Genomic DNA, 18,652 nt, shown 5'->3' with positions numbered 1-18,652 from the left:
TCCCTTCCTCCAGGTTCCACCCAAGTTCCTGCTCCGAAGGAAGGGAAGCTTTTCGGTGAGATAAACCCTTTTCTCCCCCACCTCCCTGAGATGCTTTTGCTCATGGTGTTTTATCAGAGCGATAGAAATCTAATTAAGGCATAGATAGGAAGCAAGCATTACAACGTCTGAGAGTGTCCACACAGATTTCAAACCAAAGGACATGTTGGAGGCCAGGCAATGACAGGATCCATGCATCCCATTCCTTTCTGGCATAAGACACACGTGACGGCTAATCTTGGCTGTCAACTTGACTACAACTGGAATCAACTAGAACCCAAGCTCCTGGGTACCCCTGGGAGGGGAGTATAGGACCCTGTCAAAGTCTCTGTTCTCCATATTTGCATAGGAGCAGAAAACTTTATACATACAGTATAAACACCACAGTTCAGACTTGAGTGATGGGAGGTGCTTCAGGGCGGGGTTCCTTCTTGGTGCTGTGCGGCAGGGTGGGGTGCTCTGTTCAAAGGTCACCTGCTGTGTGCGCAAAACCAAGGCTGAAGCGGGGTCACATTGTGCACCGCAGGCTAGTGACACCAGAAACAGCTCAGCTCACAGCTCACCTGGTTGTTTTTTGTTTTTTGTTTTTTTTTTTCAGTTAATTATTTTGGTTGTTGCAGCTGTCCAGGAAGTCTCCAGGACTCAAGAACCGATTTGTGACCTCTAAGACAGCCAGCCTTGTGGGCTGAACACTACCAACTGTGAGACATCAATTGTTCAGGCAGCAAAATGCTGTCATCTCCCAGTATTTAAGGAGGAAATTAGTCTGTCTTCAGAATCTATTGTGTCAGGATGCTAGATCTGAAAATTTGCTGTTTGAGTTTCATAAAAACATCAGGGAATTGTGGCTTGAGATTATGGCAGAATTTTCATCAGCTTCTATATTAACCCTAAACATCCTCCTGTCGGCTTGTGCTACATAGTTAAGTGAAGTGGCCTTTTCAGCACTGAAAATTAAAACATCAAACATCTGCAGCTCTGAAAAATATTAAAGACATGCATATCAAGTATTCAGTTAACACTGATTTTTATGTAAAAATAAACAACTACATCAGTCTCGTTAATATGAAAATTTTCTTTAGTCTTCAACGATTGGTTAAGGAACTGTTTTAAAATCATTTGTTAAGATGTATTATCAGTAAGTGTTTGGTTTTTATATACTTACTTTATAGCCTAAGGGCTAAATATATTTTCTCCCGGGAAAAGGGGTCACATATTTACCATTTTAAATTTTTATGTGGTGGGGTGTGTATACACGTGTACACGCCACATGGAAACGTCTCCACAGGGCCAGAAGAGAATCATGGATTCCCCAGAGATAGAGTTATAAACTATTGTGAGCCAAGGTGGGTGCTGGGGACTGAACTCAGGTCCTCTGCATGAACAGTAACTGCTCTTAACTGCTGAGCCATCTCTCCAAGCAGAAAAAAAAAAAAAAAAAAAAAAAAAAAACACCATACAATGATTACCCTAGGCTAGGCCTATGGTTTTCTGCAACTACATAACCTGAAGTCTGAGAAGAAAAGGCTCTAAGTAGAAGGTTTGAAGGATGGGACGCTTGACTCTGACGACTGACTGTGCAGGGGGCAATGGGGTGAAATACGTGCTTAAAGGGGGTTCCTCATGAACTTGGCTAAACAGCAAAGGAACAAAGATTGGAGACTCTGGTGAGAACAGAGAGTGCGGACTCTGGATTTGAGAGAGGGGGTGAATTGAGAAGGTCGCCACAGAAAAATGTGCTCACAAAGTTGTAATTTTAAACCAATAGCAGAATTGTGCTGTTGAAGCAAGTTGTGAGAGTAACGGGGTTTCATAGCTCTGCTCTCTGCCTCAGCCTGCGGTCTTTCTGTCCCTGCAGCTGTGGTCTGCATACATCCAACTTCAAGCCTTGCAAAATGTGAAATGCGCTTTGATCAACTCATAAGGGCTTTTTATATTCTAAAGACGTTAATAAGGGAATATATTTTCGCCTCAATTAATAAATACTTTATCAATATTGGTTATTGACTGTGGTAGTTTTTCGTCATGGATGGCTTATTTTATGCCTTTCCTCTTAAATATTATTTTTAAATTTTCATTTATTTGTTGTTCTCTCAAATATCACACCCCAAGCTTCAGTTTCTCCTCCCTCCTCCCCTCCTGGCCCCACCCCACACCTGTTCCCCCACCCGCTCCTCAGTTTCCCTTCAGAAAAGGGCCACCCCCAGGGGCATCAACCAAACATGCCATACCAAGTTGCCATAAGATTAGGCACCTCTCCTCATACTGAGGTTGCGTAAGGCAACCCAGTAGTAGGAAAAGGGTCCCAAAAGCAGGCAAAAGAGTCAGAGACAAGCCCTGCTCCCACTGTAAGGAGTCTGGCAAGAACACCAAGCTACACAACTGTAAAATATATGCAGGCTCCATGATTATTGGTTCAGTCTCTGTGAGTCCCTACGAGCCCGGGTTAGATATTCATTATTTTTAGTTTATCGTTGCACTTGAGATTTATAATGAGTTGATTCTCTCATAGAAACGATTTGATCCAGCCAGAATTATCTGTGATAAAGAGTAAGATAAAGGTAGGTGCTGTGGCGTGTGCTTATTGTTTCAGATTCAGAAGGGAAAGGAAAGAGAACAAGTTGAAGGCTAGCCTGTGTGTGTATGTGTGTGTGTGTGTGTGTGTGTGTGTGTGTGTGTGTACAGCTAACCTGCATGCGTGCTCACACATGCATTTGTGTTATTTGGATAATCAATAGCCTCTGGAAATATATATCTATCATACTTAGACAACGTCTCTCCCACCAAACTACACTCCCCGACTCCTGCCCACCTTAATTGGAATTGTATGACAATTTTTAGAACAATTAATTCTCTGTGAAAATTATGAAATACTGAATTAATAAATGAATGATATTTATTGAGTTCTGTCTTGACCATAGTAATTACTATTTTTCCCTTGGAGGTAAACTTATCACCTTAAAAAAAAAAAAAAAACCCTATTGTTCTGCCTCCTGTGACTTTGTTATGAAATGATTTAGTAATTCAACTGCCTTCAATATGATAAACTCACTCCTTTCACTAGACCTGCTTCTATTATAAAATGTTCCCATTTTTGGCGTGGGACATATCTGCCAAGATTTGAGCTGTTCGAATATAATGGAACTGATAAATGTCATATACGGAATTCATTCAGGTGTTGCTCAGACGCGAATGTTTTAGGCATGAGCGCTTTGTATTGGATAACCAATTAGGGGACTCATCCCAGAAGAAAACTCATTCTCTTTCTCTCAGAAGTTGCTAATTTCTCTCTATATCTGGAGGTTAATCTCTCTCTATCTGAGAGTTCCCCCACTTGAGCTGACATCAACTGGTGTTGTCACTGTTTGAGTCTAGTTTAGTCGGACATATTGTTGAGGTTTCAGCAAGTAGCTTCCCTGTCAATATGGAAGACACAATCTCACAGCAGACTTGCTGGTCCTCTGGTTCTTAAAATCTTTCTGCCCCCTGTTCTATAATGTTCCCTGAGCCTTAGGAGTAGGGATTTTCTTGTAAATGTGTCATTTAGGACACACACCACATGGTCAGTTGTTCCTTGCATTTTGAACAGTTGTACCTTTCTGTAATGGTTTCCATCTGCTGAAAAAAGTACAAAAGAAAGGAAGAAAGAAAGAAAGAAAGAAAGAAAGAAAGAAGGAAGGAAGGAAGGAAGGAAGGAAGGAAGGAAGGAAGGAAGGAAGGAAGGAAGAGAAAGAGGAAGAGGAAGAAAAAAAATTTCTTTGATGAGGTGTGAGCGTTACACACTCATGTGAGTATGTGTAAGTGTTCTCCTGGTTTTTATCACTATGTCCTTCCCATATATTTTTCTCTTTAGTTTTTCTCACATATTGACCCCAAGTTTTCTCCTCAACAACCTGCTATGCCCAAATAGTGCTCACTTTCCTCTGTGCAAGTCCAGTGTTCCAATAAAACCAGATCTGGATGAGAGGTCAAGGCTGTGGGCCTTCCTTTGGCAGTCATCCCCGCTGACAGGATTCTCACATGTGTAAATCTTTTAAGAGAAACACTGCAGACAGTGTGAGTGACCTGCCTTGGGTCCGATGACATCACAGGGACCACCCTCTGTGGGACTCTCCCCATCTCTTTCACAACATTTGAACTCAGGCAATGGAATCCAAGGCCACCCTGAAGAAGAATGGAAAGAAGTATCACAATATAGCAGCTTGAAGACTGGAGAAGGCTGGGAAGATGGTGGACAAACAAGCAGGACATTCCAGCTGACCCCTGCTTTGCCAGGTCCCTGAGGTGTTTGCCTGGAACTTCCTCTTATGTCAAGGCCTCCTCAAGCCAGTCTTATTCTCATAGTTCACAAGTGACTTGGACAGGGCTGAAAGCGGAAGGTGTGACACGGTTCCTTGTGCTTCTTGACTCAGTGGCGGTGAATTAGAAAATAGTGTTTAATATTAAAGAAAGATAATTAATAATGCAAAGTGTGTTCTGATTAAAAGTTGAAGAGAAGGATAAAACAAGTTCCATTGCCATCATTATCCATGAGAAGGCACACAGCAGTTCTCTGAAGTGTTCATGTCTAAGCAGCTGAGGGAAAGCCTTAACCCAGCAGCCTTCAGCCTTCTCTGCACTGATTTATACTAATGGTGCCCTTGTTTTCTGTTTTGTTTTTGCAACTCTTCTTAAGGCCATTCAATTCAAGGACCTTGTGGGCTTGAGATGGCTGTTATAGGATTTACATTTTCATAGGCCCTTTGGACAGTGTATTATTAAATAGCGCCCCCAGTGTTCTTCCCAACCCCAATTGCCAAACCACAGTTTCCCTGTAATTGCTAGCACATTCACTCAGCTATTCAATTACCAGACAGACACCAAGCCCCAAAGGATGGTGGGCTCTAAGAGAGGGACACTCTAAAATTCTGCCAGTGCTATTCTCATGTATCTGAGGCTGGAGAGGGCTGCAAAGTCTTGGACATGATGAGTGACTCTTTCAAAAGAAGATGAAGTGGGGTGGGGCTCAAATGGGTCAGTGGTAAAGGCTTTCACTGCCAGTCCTAACACCAAGAGTTCAATTTCTGGGTCCATGTGGTAGAAGGAGAGAGTCAGCTCCCACAAATCACCCTCTGACCTTCACATATTTGTACACACACACACACACACACACACACACACACACACACACCTAAACAAACAAACAAACATAATTTAAAGATTTTTTTAAATGGGGCTAGAGAGATGGCTCAACAGTTAAGAGAGCTTTCTGCTCTCCCAGCAGACCCAAGTTCAGTTCCCAGCACCCACATCAGGTGGCCCGTAGCTACCTGTAACTCCAGCTCCAGGGCATCCAGCGCCCTCTCCGACCTCCCCTGACACCTGCATCCCACACCCACGCCTCTCACATAGACACAAATTCACAGGACCAAAATTAAATTCAGCTGTTTTGTTTTGTTTTGTTTTTCCTAAATCAGCTTTGAAAAAAAAACTCTGAAAGGGCATCAGTAGGAAAGGTTTGACACTCATTCCCTTTGGAGCGATATTCTCAGGGCTTTTTTGTGCTTCCTGCACTGGGGAAGGTCGCTGTGTGTGTTATTAACTTGTTTTCCTTTTAGTCCATCACAGACTAACGATTCCATCCAATACAAGTAAATATAACAACTAACTAAATAACAAAGGCTTACAAAAGACACGCCTGACTTTTATAACACCGAACAAATTACGCTTCATTTAAAAATTAATATAGAGAGCCACGTTGAATTGCTGTAACTTTCCAAATGCTCACTTTCAGCTTCTGTCCTTGTCTAGCTCCTAATGAATCACAAACAGGTCTCGGACTAGCATAAGTTTGCCAGTCACACTTCAAACGATGCAGCCCCTAAAGACTGTGGCTCATGGATCTGCGTACAGGTGCTGGAGCTATGAAAGACAGCCCCAAGGGGGCAATCAGACGTATGGTCTTGGAAGCATCAGGATAGCTGGTCCACCAGGTTATCCTAAACTACAGGAGTGTCTCAGACTGCCCTCTCAGAGTGGCTAACAGGGACAGCTAAGCAGCAGGGTGGAGAACGGCAAGGGCCGGAAGTGCTGTGAGAAGCTGCTCTCCGGCTGAGCACTTGCTCAGACTTGTACAGCTGCTGTCAAAGCCGTCCAAAGCAAACACAGCTCTCCCCGCAGCAGACTCAACAGAGCAGAAACCAACACCCAGAAATCAATGAGATGGCCCAGTTCATCATGTCACACAGCCCACTGTCTTCAAATCAATGATCCCAAATACAATAACAAATGATACTATTAACTAGCGCAGGGGTCAAAGCCAAAACCCAGCAACTCATTATTATAAACCAACAGAACTCTCAGATTTTTCCAGGTCAACTACAAGAAAGAGTTATAAGCCTCTCTTCTCAATTGCACTAAATCTCACCCGTGTCTAATTGCATATGTGCAAGGCTAAATCCTTTTTCCCTTCTGCCTGGCCAGCTTGCCTCTTGAAGTGTCTAAGCCAGGGGCTTCACAGAGGGAACAGGGCAGACAGTGTGGTCAGGTTGAAGGAAACAAGAAGTCAGGAGCCGGCGCAGAAGGGTTTAAGAGACCATCTGCTTGTTGGGGGATCTAGACAGTCTGAGCTCCAGTTTCTCCATCCATAAAACAAGATGAAGGGAGGCCACCTCCCTAGAAATACAGATGAAAATGTTTAGCCATCCACCATAAAAGCTAGGCAGTTGTGAGTCCTCGCTATAAAGAAATAAGCTGGCAGAGATGTTTCAACCATGCCACATTAGAACTGTGCTTTACAGTTTACCTCTGCCTGGCATCAACTCACTTCTTGGTGTCACCCACCCTCCTCGGTTCCCAGCATCAACAAGACAGGGTTAGGAATAGGTAAGATCATGCCTACCCAGAGACTTGGGGAGGGGAGTAGGCACACAAGGGATCTGTTGAGAGTTCGCCAGCAGTACCAAAAGTCATTTGACAGTTCCTGGGACGTTTGGGCTGTGCTAGCGGATTTGGTAAGTCTGTGGCTTGTCTCAAGCTCTCTCCCACTATCTCTTTCGTTCTCATTTAGCAGGAAGTCATTGCCCTGGGTGTGGGTTGTTTCTTTAGCTCAGTGTTTTGGAAAGTTTTCTGTCGCTGCATCCCTGTGAAATAAAAACGGGACGCCGCTTACCCCGGGCTGTGCTCTGACATACGCTTATTAGCATCCATGTTAGCGCAGGTGAGATTTGGCCCAGCTCCACCACTGTGGCCTTGGGCAAATGAACCACTCTGAGCTTCTGTTTTCAATTGTAGCATAAGTACAATTGCTGTCCTGCCTTTCTCACAGATACAGACATGAAGATAGAAATGATCAAGTAAAGAGAATTTTGAAAATCACTTAAAACATTCAACTTACATATCATTAAGCTATTCTGTGGAACAAATGATATTATTAGTTTCATCAAAGAAAAACAATTTTGTAGAATTCTCTTGCCATCTACCAAGCATAACAGTTTTGATTTTAATTTTTTTTAAAACATAATACGGAGTTTATAAATCTTAAAAAAAAGATAAATAAAAGCTATGCAAGCTTTGGTGTTTCTAGAAAAAATTGGGGTTCTCGTGCCTAGCCTATCTATATGTATTTGTACCTACATTGTAACCTTGCATACTCAGTGTGGACAGAATTTTGCAGAATACTGAGTCTGATCAAGAAAAGGCCCATGAAAAGGCCTGGCATTGCGCTGTCATCTGTTCCTGGGAAGAATGATGAAATACAGTCCTTTTGAAAGGCATTATTTTTTTAAAGACATTATTAAGGTCCTGAGTAAATGTGTGGTCATTTTCAATTAAAATTGAGTCAAAGAGAGTTTGAATACAAATGTATTGCCAATCTTCCCCTTTAATAACATTATTGAATGTCAAAAAAATGTAACTAAAATTTAACCAAATCTGGTCACGCTTGAAGGAAAGGGCAAGACAAGGAATGTGCTTGCCGTGAAGCGCATGGGTTTCTCTGGATGACATCCACACTACAGCTAAGCCACTCCACAAAGCCACAAGGACTTGTGCAAGGCTCTGTCTTTCTCCATCATAAATCTATGGCCAAATGAGAAGTGGAGAGGAATTAAATAGGATAGACATCGCTTCATTACTGCTTCCTAATGCTGCAACCCTTTAACCCAGTTTCACATGTTGTGGTGAAAATTAAACCATAAAATCATTCCATTGTTATTTCATAACTTCAGTGTCGCTGCTGCTATGAATTGTAATGTCAATATTTGATATGATAATGACCTACAGTTAAGAGCTACTGCTTTAGAGCAAAGAACATCTTTGAAGACTCACTAGGGTCTTACGGCTTGGGTATTTTTTATTCCCTAACTATTTGTACCACGAGTACTCATCCAAAAATGAGTTCTTCATTGCATACTGACAGCACAGAACCAAAACTTCCCCCAAGCTTATAGATACTTTGAAAACTTGGGTGTAAAAACTCTAACCTTTGGGGCAGATGAGGTAAGAAACTTTCAAGAACAACAACTACAAAAAAAAAAAAATCATCTTCAGAATCTTCTTCATCAGCACCGGAACAAGTACTTCATCTGTGCTCCTTAATGCTGTAATTATGAGGTTTTCTTCATTTGCTCTGTTTTTCCTGATAGCTGGGGTTTATAGGTCTTCAGAGTGTAAGTATCTCCTGTTCTGGCCACATGTGAATGTGATGTCAGTCTCTAGCGATTATGTCGTTACACTGTAAACACAATTTTTCCTCTTACTCGTTTTGGCTTATACAACTGCTAACCAGGAAATATATAGTAACTATCGGGTAGCATTGCTGTTTCGTTGGTCTCGGAAAAGATCACACTGACAGCGGTGCCTGCTGGATCATGTAAAAGCTTTGGCATACTTTTGCAGGTTTCCATACTGACATTATTGGAGGGAGAGAAGTACAGCCACCCTCCTGGTCGTCGATGGATTCCATCCAGGACCACCGCAAGCATATTTGTGGAGGAGTCCCAATCCATCACAGTGGGTGCTAACAGCTGCCCACTACTCCTCTTGCTGGGTCCCCTATGCTTTCCCAGGTACGTGGTTCTCCATCCAGGAAGAACAATACACATGAGATAAAGTTTAATCAGTGAATTAAGTACGGTAAGATAAAAGAAAAGTTAAAACAATCTACTCTAGTGTGTTATTTTAAATGTATGTGTTGTTTGTCTCTGGAATGTTTCATGTAATGTTTGCAACAGCAGTTGACCACGTGTGTGCAAGGGGAAGCTACTGTATCCTGTTTGGAGAAGGGGGTAGGAGTTGGTGTTTTTATTTAGGTATTTCAGAATATTTGACACATCTTGTAAACACAGATACATTTGCAGGCGACACTTCGAGTGCATGCGTTGGCAATAAATTTGCAGATTCTTTAGTTCCTCAGTCTTACCCTTTACCCCAGGTTTTCAAGGCCTGTACCTTGGAAATCACAGAAGTAAGAAACAGTAACTTCCTGAGGTGTGGAGGCACAATTATAGAAGGTTTATAAAAGTGAAGCAGAACATGTTATTAGGGCTTGGGGCAGAAGCTTTTCTGACCATGGAGGTCAAACTCTAAGTCCCTTTTAGCTTAAAACAAAGTATAAAATGTGTCTTGGGATGCTGTGAAGACAGTCAGTAGACTCTGACATGGCGTTCACTTGTTTCTTCTGTTTCCATATTTGCTTCTCTAAGCTCCTTACCTGGATCCCAGATCACCTTCTCTTTCCTGACAACAGCATGGCCCTTCACTTAAGAACATGTCTTAGGGACTGGAGAGATGCCTCCATGCTTAAGAGCACCTGTTGCTCTTGCAGAAAACCAGGATTTGATACCCAGCACCCACATGGTGGCTCACAACCTTCTGTTAACTCTAGTTTCAGGGACCCAACGTCCTCTTCTGGTCTCTGCAGGCACCAAGCATGCATGTGGTGCACAGACATACATACAGGCAAAACACTCACCCACAAAACAAAATGAATAAAACTAAAAAAAAAGTAAATGGGCATGGTGGCATATGCGTTTAATCTCAGCACTCACAAAGCAGAGGCAGAAAATCATATTTTTATGAGTTCAAGGGCAGCCTGGTCTACCTACTGAACTCCAGACCAGCCAAGGATTATAAAATATTCTATCTATTCTAGTGCGTTATTTTAAATGTATGTGTTGCTTGTCTCTGGAATGTTTCATGTAATGTCTTCAAAAGCAGTTGACCACCAGCAACTAAAGCTGCTGAAAGGAAACGTGTGTGCAAGGGGAAGTTACTGTATCCTGTATTATATTATTATATTATATTAATTATATTATAGTGTATTGTATTATATATAAGATTTTATATATGTGTGAATATGTATAATATATAAATATATAATTTATATAATTATAAATTTTTATAAATTATTATAATTATATATATATATACACACACATACATATATAAAATCTTAGTTTCCAAAACTATCTAGACAGCAATACCATCTAAACAAAACAACTGAACTGACTGGATTCTCCCTGCTTTGGATATTGTCTAGTTGCCCCATTTTAATGGAACCATGTTGTAAGCTCCAAAAGCCTGAAAATGGAGGAAAGACACCCCTTCTGTTTCTGAAGAGCAAGTTGCTGGATTCCATCTCATGTCCTCACTCACGCATGCACCCCCATACACACACACACACACACACACACACACACACCACACACACACACACACTTTTCTGTCTTGCCCTGTGCATCAGCAGAAAATTTGATTCAAGGCAAAGTTTGCAACTCTCTAAGCATGCACCCACTCACAGCTCCCCAGACAAGGAGCTAAATAAATACTCAACAAATGCTGGTGTGAAGGGGAAACAAAGTAAAGGATTTGGGCCGGGGGCTCGGTGTGAAACACGGTTATGATGTGTGAAGTCCCAGCAGGACGATTGAAAGCATTGCTATTTTTTTTTTTTAATTGTCTAGTAGATTTAACTCAGGAAAAGTATATTCCCAAATTGGGGGAAGGAGATTAATTTAAGAATAATAATAATAATAAAGGGAAGGGAAAGGAGAAATGAAGGAAGAGAAGTCTTAGAATTTTTTTTTTAAAAAGGTCTTGGAGTTATAAAAAAATTCTTGCCAAATATTATTTTAAATGGCTGGAATATAAACAACTCTGAAATATGTGGATCGAATTTCCTCTCCAAGGGACATTTGGGTGTAAAAATGTAGGCAGATCAGTGTTTGGAAAAAATATTAAGCCTTATGAAATTCAAAATATTTATGAAACAGTTTAATGGTGGCTTCCCACAAATGTACTCACAAGCATCCTGAGGGAACAGTTTACTGAGCCAGGCCTCCCTATGAGAGAGTGAGCCAAACTTGGGAGGAAGGTTCTCTCTCACGGCCCACCTACTCTGTTCCTCTCTTAATGCTTTGGCAGTTATCATGGCGGCACTCTGAAGACAGGAGAATTTCTAGTCTGAGTCTAGTCTGGAATACCCAGCAAGACCCTGTCTGCAGAGAAAGAAAAACGAAGGGAATGCATTTTTAAAAATGTATTTATCATTTAATGTATTTATTAATGTATTTTAAAATGTATTTATTAATTATTTTGCATAATCTACTTTTTGATGTTTTAATGGGCCAGACGTAAAGCTGTCACCTCCTCTCCTCTCTGTTATCTCCTCCCATTATCTCCTCTCCTCCCTCTCACCTGCCTAAGCAAATAGTTAAATGGAACACACACACACACACACACACACACACACACACACACACACCCGCCTCCCTCGCCTCCCTCAGCCCCTTTCACCTTGCTCTATCTCAAGCTCCAGAGGCAAACCAGTGGAATTGTTTTTCCTTTCCTTTTTGTGGTGCTGGGGAACTGAACCTGAGGCTTGTGCCTGCTAGGTCAGTGCTCCACTTCCACCCAGCTCCATCTCCCACCCAAGTCAGTAGCTCTAATCCTGCCAGAGCCTCCACCTAATCTGTTCTCAGGTTCAAGTGACCTGGACCTCAACTTCCTCTTCTGTAAAATGTACATCGTCCTCACGCCTGCCTCCCTAGGCTGCTGCTTTAGAGAAGCAAATGTGTGAAGAGCATGGATGAGAACACAAGACCTTTGCCAATGTTATCCAGTATCACTGTATTGTTATTGCAGCCTTCCAAACGGGAATAACCAAGCCGTGAACATTGACGATCGCCTTGTTTGGATGATGGGATGCGACTGGGAATGTTTTGCATTCTGACAGCCAGCAAGTTTTGTCTGTCTGAGGGAAGAGAGACTCTACGAATTAAGAACCCTGCCTTTGGCGCCAGACCTCAGGAGCTCTGGTCAGCATCAAAAACAGGCTGGCCAAAGCGGCAAGGTGATAGAGAAACTTGATACAAAGCAAAAATAAACAGCAATAAAAATGAAAAGGGGCGGGAGGAAGAACACCAGACTTGGGACACAAACTCTGGGTTTGGGGCCTGTATCCTTTGTGTGAGAGCTGGGTCACTTTGAACCAGTTAGAGTTTTAATGAGGAATACGCCGTCAGTGACTTTAATACTGAGGAGAACGCTATTGGCTCCAGGGAGGCAGCATTGGCGGCCATCTTCAGCAGTGAAAGAAAGGTATTGCAAGCAATACTGTGGTTCTACTCTGTATGTGATTCCATTACAGGACAGTCAGGGTGGGACTCAGGAAACACCATGCAAATCCCTCCAAATGCTTAAGGCCACTCCTAGGAATACCCTGTGATGTGCAAATCAATGAGCTCAGTATCACAACTTCTCTTCTGTGCAAATTCATATCTAGACTCAAATAAAGAGATGGAGTCCAGCAAGAGGACTCCTTAAGAAAAGGTGCTTACCATCAAGTGGCCTAAAGCCCTGAATTGTATCCTCAGGACCCATATGGTCCCATACACACAGCATCTGTGTGTGTGCGTCTGTGTGTGATTTTTTTATTTAAAAAAAAAAGTATTTTAAAAGAGGTAAGATCAGCCAGGCAGTGGTGGCTACACATGCCTTTAATTCCAGCACTCAAGAGGCAGAGACAGGTGGATCTCTGTGAGTTCAAAACCAGCCAGGTCTACAGAGTGAGTTCCAGGGCTGTTACACAGAGAAACCCTGTCTCAAACAAAACAAAACAAAACAAAAAAAGAAGTAGAATCCTAGAACTCAGGGAATTTCATCTGCTCCATGGGCAGGAAACTTGAGCATGATGGGACAGTTGACAATTGGGAGAGCATAATGACCTGCCTGTGTTTATTAGCTTGTCCCAGGCAGAGACTAAAATAACCAAAGCATCTCGAAGTCAATAGCGAGTCAAGGAGCTGGGTGAAGGACGAATGAGCAGTAGGAATCTCAGCCTTCTCCCCTCTTCAGCATCTACCTTCCCAGCAGAGTCTGTACCTCCCGGCTGCCCTTGGGAGAGCAGTTTGCACACATGCCCACTCCCCTGTTAAGAGTGTTGACCCATGGGATTTTGTATCTTCCTCACCCTTCGGAGCTTTGGGGTTAGTGGGCATGCTGGATTTTAATTTGAGTCAATCCTAAGAAATCCAATCCACATCCTCTGAGAAATTCCATTCCCATCCTGATTTTGCAATAGGCAAACTTTTCAACAAATAGAGCTGGAATTCCTAAAATAAGCTCTTTTGGTAGAAACTGAGAAGTGGTAATTCCAGGCAGTCACAGGCCCACCGTGTACAAACCCTTCCCACTGCAGTCACGCGCACATTCTCTGAGCCTCAAATAGCCACTACTTTCATTTCTTTCACATTTCTATGCCCTTTCTGAATTTTAAGAAAACAAATCTGTGTTGTAAGGGTGTGTGTTTCCGCCTTGATCTCTTTTTCTAGTAGCAAAATTTAAGAGTTTTATTGCAAATAATTAAAAAATTTCTGTTTGATTTTAAGGCAAGGCTATGTAACCAGTTGGGTCACATAGAAGTCTGTAATTGTCCTGCCTCTGTCTACCATGATGGAAACTGCACTGGAATATCTTTCTTTATTTTCTGCTTCTTTTTCCCCCCTCCAGTTGGTTAGTTGGTTGGGGGTGGGGGGATTGTTTTGTTTTGTTTTGCTTTGTTTTATTGCTTTTTGGGTTGGGGATTTTGGGTGTGTGTGTGTGTGTGTGTGTTTTCACACAAAGGACTGAATATAGGACCTTGAAAGCGCTCTACCACTGAGCTATATCTCTAGGTCATTTTTAGCACCTTCCTTGTTTTCAGAAAGTATTTGAAGTGGCTTTCATAAGTACACTACGACAGGAAGTATCTGTAACACACAAATGGTTCTAGCATGTTGCCCAAACTCGCTGAAACAAGGCCATTTCTATTTTCCTCACTGGCTATGAGTGCACTCGAGTGTATTTGGTTGCTGTAAGATGGGTCCGTGCTACCTGAAATGAAACTCCTCAGATGGACGAGACAGTGTTACCGAGTCGGCACTTTAGTCATTTAAGCACAGAACGCTGTTGGAAAGATGCAACAGCTCCAGAAACAGAGCATACTGACAGCGATGGCAGGAATTCCTGACGGCATCCATGAGTCCTCCATCACTTCACATGGCTCTAAGCAGGCCTCATGAAGTCTATCTTTGATCTTTCATGCGTGTAACTCTCCATCACCTTCCCTCTGGCTGCTGTGTTTGTTCATCGCTGTTTTACCTCCATTTTCTTTGCTCTTTCAGGTTTTCCAGAGGCTACTCCCTCACTGTGGGAGCACATTCTCTTTCAAAAAAGGGAGCCCATGAAACAGACATTTGAGATTGAAGAATTCATTCCATTCTCAAGATCTCAGTCAGATTTCACATCACATGGTATCATGCTAATAAAGGTAGGTAGATTTGCCTCCCTTGGCCCCTTCAATGTTCTCATAAAGGACCACTCGGTTAATGAAAGCATTTTGACAGCATGCTCCCCAAGTTTGTGGTAACTGTGCAATATTCTACAAGGGCCCATATTACTCCATATATCCCCTGAAAGAAAAAAAAAAATCACAACTGTGTGAGAGATGTGTTGACACAAGGGAAATCAACGCTACTGCTCACTACATAGAAAAGCAACGTGTCAGCAGACCCAGGGATCTGCAGGCGACACTCCCCCCCCCAAATGCTTTTTCCATTAGCAACTAAAAACGACAACGGTTGTTTATGTAACAGAGCCAACCGAGTGACTTTGGGGAATCAGAAATAAGTTAAAACTTAGTGTAGACCACGCTTTGTCCAGTCCAGATGTAGTCTAGACCATACTCGAGGACCCTGTCCAGCAGGAAGCAGCCCAGCCCACAAAGGCGCGACCTATACATGTCATTCCACAGAAAACTATCCAACGCAGGGCAAAGGCCAGTTTGCTCGAGACTGGGTGGGACTCCTACTCTATGAAGAACGGAAAGCACACTCAGAAGAAACAACTGCCAAAAGTGCAACAGCAGACCATCATCAAAGTGCCTTCAAGAGGAACGGATGCCTTCCCGAGGCAGAGGGACCACACACCCAATGCACAGCCAGACCAGGCCTGATTGCAGAAAAACCACTGGGGAAGAACAGTTTGCTCATTTTTTTTATCTTTCAGCTTCACGCTGCGGTGGAACTGAACAAGCACATCCAACTTCTTCACCTGAGGTTCAAAAGCTATATTAGAGATGGAGCCAAATGCCAGGTTACCGGCTAGGGAGCCCCCAACCCGGATCTGTTAGCCTCCTCCGACACCCTGCAAGAAATCACCGTTACTATCATGAGCAGAAAACGCACAACAGCCAAAGCTACTACAGCCACAGCCCTGTTGCAACCAAGAACATGACATGTGCGGGAGATACCAGAGGCCGAAAGGACTCCTGCCAGGGAAGCCTCCGCTTTCAGGGTGGGGTCCCCGACTACGGTGACCACTGAACTGCCGTCAGCTCTGCCTTTTCTGACACTGAGGAGACAGGTGGCGTGCAGGATACCACAGTTCTGAAAAGTCACTGTCCCATCCTGCAGTGTCCTCTACTCTTATTTGTCTACCAGTGTGAACTTCTCCAGCGTTTCTGTGGCGCTCATCAGATGCTTGTCTGGCTAATCAAACCAGAGACTGTATCTTTGCAGGAATCCACTGAAGGGCATTAGCATCCTTAGGAAGCCTGTCGACCCTGAGGTCGCAAGTGGGAGGTAACATACCCGTCCCCAAAGGACCATCTTTTAAAGTGATCATTAAAGAGGACTGACAAGGCTCATCAAATGGACAGCATATGTTTCTTAAAGTAACATGGACAAAATGCTACTCCACATGGCTGAGAGCCCCTGGAGCTTTATTTTTCACTGTCCTGGGAGTTGGAAAGTCCAGATCAAGATGGCAGTAACTGTGGTGTCTCATGAGGGAACGTGCTCTGCTTCACATATTGTCTCTTTTCATCCTACTCCTGTGGCAGGAGTGAGAAATCTCTGGGCTTTTTAAAATTGGAACTTTAACCCTATTCACGAGAAACCATGCTGCAGGACCTCTCAAATCCCCGCCTCAACCACTATCCCTTGGGAGACTGGATTCCTCCACATGACATAGGGAACACAAATACTCAGACCCTAGACTGGATAATGGTCGTTCTCTTTCAGAATCTTTTGTGTGCTGCTAGAGTAAGAAAACACTGGGTACACAATTTAGATGACTAATTAGTAACATAGATAGCTTATTAGTTGTAAACTGTTCTTATACTGTATTTATTTATTTACTTACTTACCTATTATGGGTGTGGGCACAGAAATGCATGCTATAGCTCATACCTGGAGGTCAGAGGGCAACGTTTGGGAAATGTGTCAGAAAATGCAGAACTGACGGCCCCATGTGGGTCCTGGGGGTGAAACTCAAGCCATCAGACGTGGCGACAAGCACAATTACCCACTGAGCTATAGCTTGCTGGTCCCAGATGACTAATATTTTAAAAATAGAGTTTCATACTCACATCCTACTAGATTAAGCCTTACTGAGTTGGTTTAAGAACTTTGTATCTGTGGAGCCCCAAGACCAGCACCCTCGTAACCAGCTCAGCATCAGCAACTGGCCCTGACAAGGTCCTGCACGTTGTCATATGACCAGCAGCAGAGACAGACATTGGTCCTCATATTTGAAAGCCAACTCTTTGACCCAAAAGGCCACACCATCGTCTGTCTCTATGGGTACCTCATTTGTGGCAGAATTCAGTTGCATGCTTTGTTAAAAGTAGATCCTCTGCAGTCACCTCAGTCAGCAAGTAAGTGGTCACCTACACAACGCCATCTTCAAATGTGGGAGAGTGGCACGACATTGACCGCCATCACGACATTGACCGCCATCACGACATTCACCGCCATCATGACATTGACCTCACTGCTTTTCCTTTCCACTGGTCTCAGTAACAATTTGATCCCAAGCCCACTAGCGTCACACTGAAATTCACAGTTCTGAGGTTTTCTTTTATTTCAGTGGATAATTTCAAGCTTCATGCCTACCTGTTCTCTAACTAGCAAAGCTCAGAACTCACTTATTTGTTATCCCCTTTTAAAATATATTGTATTTTGATTTCTTACGCCTCTTCTTCCCTTCTCCACCCTAATCCCTTCTAATACTCAACACCAGGTAGGAGAGAAAGAGGGTTAATTGGGAGAGGGGGAGTGGTTTTCCTTCACTACTTCCTGCTGGCTAGGGTCATTGAGTTCCTTGGGGCAAACCCAATCCTTGTTTTAGGATATTCCCAACTTCTTGTCACACTGCATCAGCAGCAACCAGGAGCAGCAGGGGAGAAGCACCAGCAGCTTTCTTTTTCTCTGAGCCCCCCTTTCACTCTCTGGGCTCTGGAATTTATTCTCTCTCCAGAATCCTCAGAATTAAACTATCTGCAGTTGTCAAAGAGGCCCTCCCAGAGCCCACACAAGGCAAATAGTTTGCTGCCATGACCAGTCTGAATCAGTCCTGTATCCTACACCTGGGATTAAAACAAAAACATGTTTACATAACATAACTGAGTTTTAAAGACAACAAAACTTCCACATAACTGATTTCCAAAGGGAGGTGTGCATATAGACATAGAGCAGATAGAACAGAGACATAAAATGGACAGAGAGACAAATTCACAGTTATAGACAGAGATGCAAACACAGGGAGAAGAATTCATAGACAGACAGTAGACAGACAGACAGAGAGACAGACATCGAGAGTCTATTCTGAATAAGAGGCCATCCTAGATACTCTGAGTCAGGGGTTTCAGGGAAACTGCACGAGTTTCTCACTAAGTATCTGCCCATTTTCCTTTTCTAGGGAGACTCAGGTGGCCCTTTGATCTGCAAAGGTGTCTTCCATGCCATGGTCTCTCAGGGCCATAGATTCGGCATCATCAATACGCCTGGAATCTATACCCTATCGAGCAAGAAGTATCAGACCTGGTTCAAAAGCAAGCTTGCCCTGTCAAATGCAAACGCAGATCATCGCAAATGGTTTTCTTAGGCCTGCCAGTCACTTGCTTCTTTTTCCATTATGTGCTCACAGATCAACTTCATCTTCAGAAATAGCTGGCTATAGAGAGTGTGACATAGCTGGGATGTATTTCTGTTCCCTAAAAATTCATTGTGTTAAGGAACCATGCTCTTTTTCCTGTGCATTAATTCTCTTCTTCTTCTTCTTCTTCTTCTTCTTCTTCTTCTTCTTCTTCTTC

At 43.0% G+C, this 18,652-nt stretch overlaps 1 protein-coding gene across 1 annotated transcript; it reads left to right on the top strand.

Moving 5' to 3' along the window:
- The first annotated feature begins 8,626 nt into the window (after positions 1-8,626).
- Gzmk (granzyme K) lies at positions 8,627-18,444 on the top strand. The gene is given in 8 exon segments (XM_055603555.1): positions 8,627-8,687; positions 8,917-9,024; positions 9,027-9,053; positions 14,681-14,727; positions 14,729-14,827; positions 15,565-15,739; positions 15,742-15,837; positions 18,263-18,444. Coding segments are annotated over 8 exon segments (795 nt in total).
- The last annotated feature ends 208 nt before the right edge of the window (positions 18,445-18,652 follow it).

This window comes from Psammomys obesus, unplaced genomic scaffold, assembly GCF_907164565.1.
Source record: "Psammomys obesus unplaced genomic scaffold, mPsaObe1.curated_primary_1811, whole genome shotgun sequence".
In the NCBI taxonomy this organism is placed as follows: Eukaryota; Metazoa; Chordata; class Mammalia; order Rodentia; family Muridae; genus Psammomys; species Psammomys obesus.
The sequence above is the reverse complement of the archived record's forward strand: the minus strand, read 5'-3'. Positions and strand labels throughout refer to the sequence as shown.